At 54.5% G+C, this 2,886-nt stretch overlaps 1 protein-coding gene across 1 annotated transcript; it reads right to left on the bottom strand.

Annotated features, from left to right (window-relative positions):
* Window positions 1-343: 343 nt before the first annotated feature.
* On the bottom strand, window positions 344-2,522 carry LOC146752999 (fibrous sheath-interacting protein 2-like). The gene is made up of 3 exons (XM_085531057.1): window positions 1,341-2,522; window positions 955-1,080; window positions 344-628 (listed from the first exon to the last, which is right to left on the bottom strand). Exons 1-3 carry the CDS (start codon window positions 1,410-1,412, stop codon window positions 344-346), a joined length of 483 nt encoding a protein of 160 aa, XP_085387183.1. The 5' UTR covers window positions 1,413-2,522.
* Window positions 2,523-2,886: the final 364 nt, after the last annotated feature.

The following is a 2,886-nucleotide window of genomic DNA, read 5'->3' on the forward strand; positions in this document are numbered from 1 at the left end:
ACTGCTTCAGCCTTGCAATGAGGGCAGAAGAGAACGGCTGCCACAGTGCTCTGCTTGTAAGCAAGCAACTTTCCAGGCTGCCTTCACACCAGCACGCTGTGCTAGCTCAGCTCTGAGCTGAGCTGTCCTTTCCATGCCTCAATGCCTAGACCACCAGCCCGCCCCTCACCTTTTCTGCTTTCCCCATCTCCCTCAGATCCATCAAGTAAAGCCCGTGCCCTCAGTGCCATGCTGCTGACACGTGCCTACCAATACTGGGCTTTGCCTACCTCTTCTCGCCTCTTTGCTTGCTTTTTCTCCAGCTTCAGCCTGGTCAGGTACTGCCTGTACTCGTTGAACTCCTTCAGAGTGCAGACAACCTACAGAAGAGACAATGACAGATGGCTGTAGTGTCAGGCCCCTGCCTGGCAGACTGGAAAGCCCTCCTGAGGAGACCCATGTTGGTCAGCCCAACAGCCAAACTTACGTCGCCATCCTCGGTGACCAAGCCCCGTTTCTTCAGGTTCCGCAGGTTGTTTTTGCGGTTGTGGAACTCCCGCAGATGCGGGTCATGCAGGCTGTTGTACTCTGTGCACAGATTGCGACTGTACGGATCTCTCAGGTCAAACTGAGGAGAAGGCTGGTGGAGCTGGAAGAGATGTGTTGTAGAGTGTGAATGGGGAAGGAGAGAGCAGCAAAGAGACAGAGACACTTCCAAGCTGCTCACACCCACAGGCTGGCCTCTTGCCTCTTTCCCAAACAGTCATGTCTGGGTTTTCCTAAGTCCTCCAAGAGGGAGAGCAGAGGGTTGCACCCTCCTCCAGGAACGACCCGGTCTCCACATTTCTGTGCCTGATGGATGCCTGGCCCCAGCATCCCAACACATGGGATTGGCATCCCAACACAAGGCCTCCTTGGCATGGCGGCAACCCCAGGAAACAAGAGCCCTTTTTGACGCTTCCTTACTCCTCTCACCTTTTCCCCCAGCTTTCTCCTGGCGAAAAGGAGCTTGGTGCCGGGCTGCACAGGGATTTTAACCCCAAGTGGAAGGTCCAACAGCCAGCTACCTCCTGCTCCAACTTCCTGTCCTCTGGGTCGGAGCTAGAAAGACAAAGACACGCTTGGACACTCAGACACTCCATTCCCCTCTCCAGCCCACCTCCGCTCCCTTTGGCAGCTCCCTCCCCACTTCTGTAACCGATGCTGGGATGTGCAGAGAGGTGCGATTCCCTGCAAGCCTTCTCCAGCACCAGCATGAGGAGAAGTGTCCCTCAGCCTCTGGAGAGCATCTACAGCCCCAGAGCAGCCCTGCATACCCCAGGCTACTGCACTCAGCCCTCTATTGATGTAGCAGCTCTCACCTTTCCGCTCTTCCCCGCTCTGCTCAGAAATTCATCTGGATTTCGGAATCCAGCACTGCAACAGCACTCCATGGCTCCTGGTAGGAACTCTCTGAGAGCTGCAACCCTCCGCTACCACCTCTCGCTCCAGCAGCAGCGAACTGAGGCCACCCCAGCCGGAGTTCCAGCCTGCAGCTTTATGTCACGCTCACCCACTGTTGCATCACAATGACATGCAATGACATGCGGCAAGCCTGCAGCTGCATGGAGGCCCTTCTGGGTGCACTCGTGGTAAGCTGCTCCAGCTGGCCCTGCTTTGAGCCAAAAAGGCTTGCTGAGTCCTGAGGCCTGCTGTAGGCTTCCTTGGTTTCTATCACAGGTGATGCTGCACGTGGAACAAATACCTTCTCGGGTTGTCCCAGAGCTTGTTTTATAAGTAAATGACACTGAAACAATGTGGGAGAGCTGGCCTGTTTTTCTGTCCTAGAATCTTAGAATGGTTTGTGTTGGAAGGGACCCTTAAGATCACCTCGTTCCAACCTGCTATAGACAGGGACACCTCGCTGTAGACCAGGTTGCTCACAACACATCCAGCCTGGCCTTGAGTGCTTCCAGGGAGAGGAGGGATGCTGAGGAGGTGGAAATAGTGAACGCCTTTTTTGCTTCTGTCTTTAGTGAAAGGGCTCTCCCTCCGGAATCCCAGGCCCTGGAGGTTAATGAGAGAGTGTGGGGAATGGGAGATTTCCCTTTAGTCAGGGAAGAGGTGGTCTGTGAGTGCCTAGGAAACATTAAGGTCCATAAATCCTTGGGACCTGATGGGGTGCATCCACAGGTGCTGAGGGAGCTGCTGGAGGTCGTTGCTGAGCCGCTCTCTGTAATCTATCAGAGGTCTTGGAGAACTGGGGAGGTGCCTGAAGACTGGAGGACGGCCAGTGTCACTCCTGTCTTCAAAATGGCAAGAAGGAGGACCCGGGTAATTATAGGCCAGTCAGCCTCACCTCTGTCCCAGGGAAGGTGATGGAACAGCTTGTGCTGGATGCCATCTCCAGACAACTGGGAGAAAAGGAGGTTATCAGGAGTACTCAGCATGGGTTCACCAAGGGGAGGTCGTGCTCGACCAACCTGTAGGCCTTTTATGAAGATGTCACTAGCTGGGTGGACAGGGGGAGAGCGGTAGATGTAGTCTACCTTGATTTCTGTAAGGCTTTTGATGCTGTCCCCCTTGACATCCTTATAACAAAGCTGAGGAAGTATGGGATAGATGAGTGGACGGTGAAGTGGGTCGAGAATTGGCTGACTGGCCGAGTGCAGAGGGTTGTCGTTGGTGGTGCGGAATCTGGCTGGAGGCCTGTAACTAGCGGCATCCCCCAGGGGTCTGTGCTGGGTCCGGTCTTGTTCAACATCTTCATCAACGACCTTGATGAGGGGATAGTGACCACCCTCAGCAAGTTTGCTGATGCCACGAAGTTGTGAGGATTGGCTGACACACCTGAAGGCTGTGCTGCCATTCAGAGAGACCTGGACAGCCTGGAGAGCTGAGCAGTAAGAAACCAGATGAGGTTTAACA

This window comes from Coturnix japonica, unplaced genomic scaffold (assembly GCF_054131305.1).
Source record: "Coturnix japonica strain WE unplaced genomic scaffold, WE-NBRP24 Scf040, whole genome shotgun sequence".
NCBI lineage: Eukaryota > Metazoa > Chordata > Aves > Galliformes > Phasianidae > Coturnix > Coturnix japonica.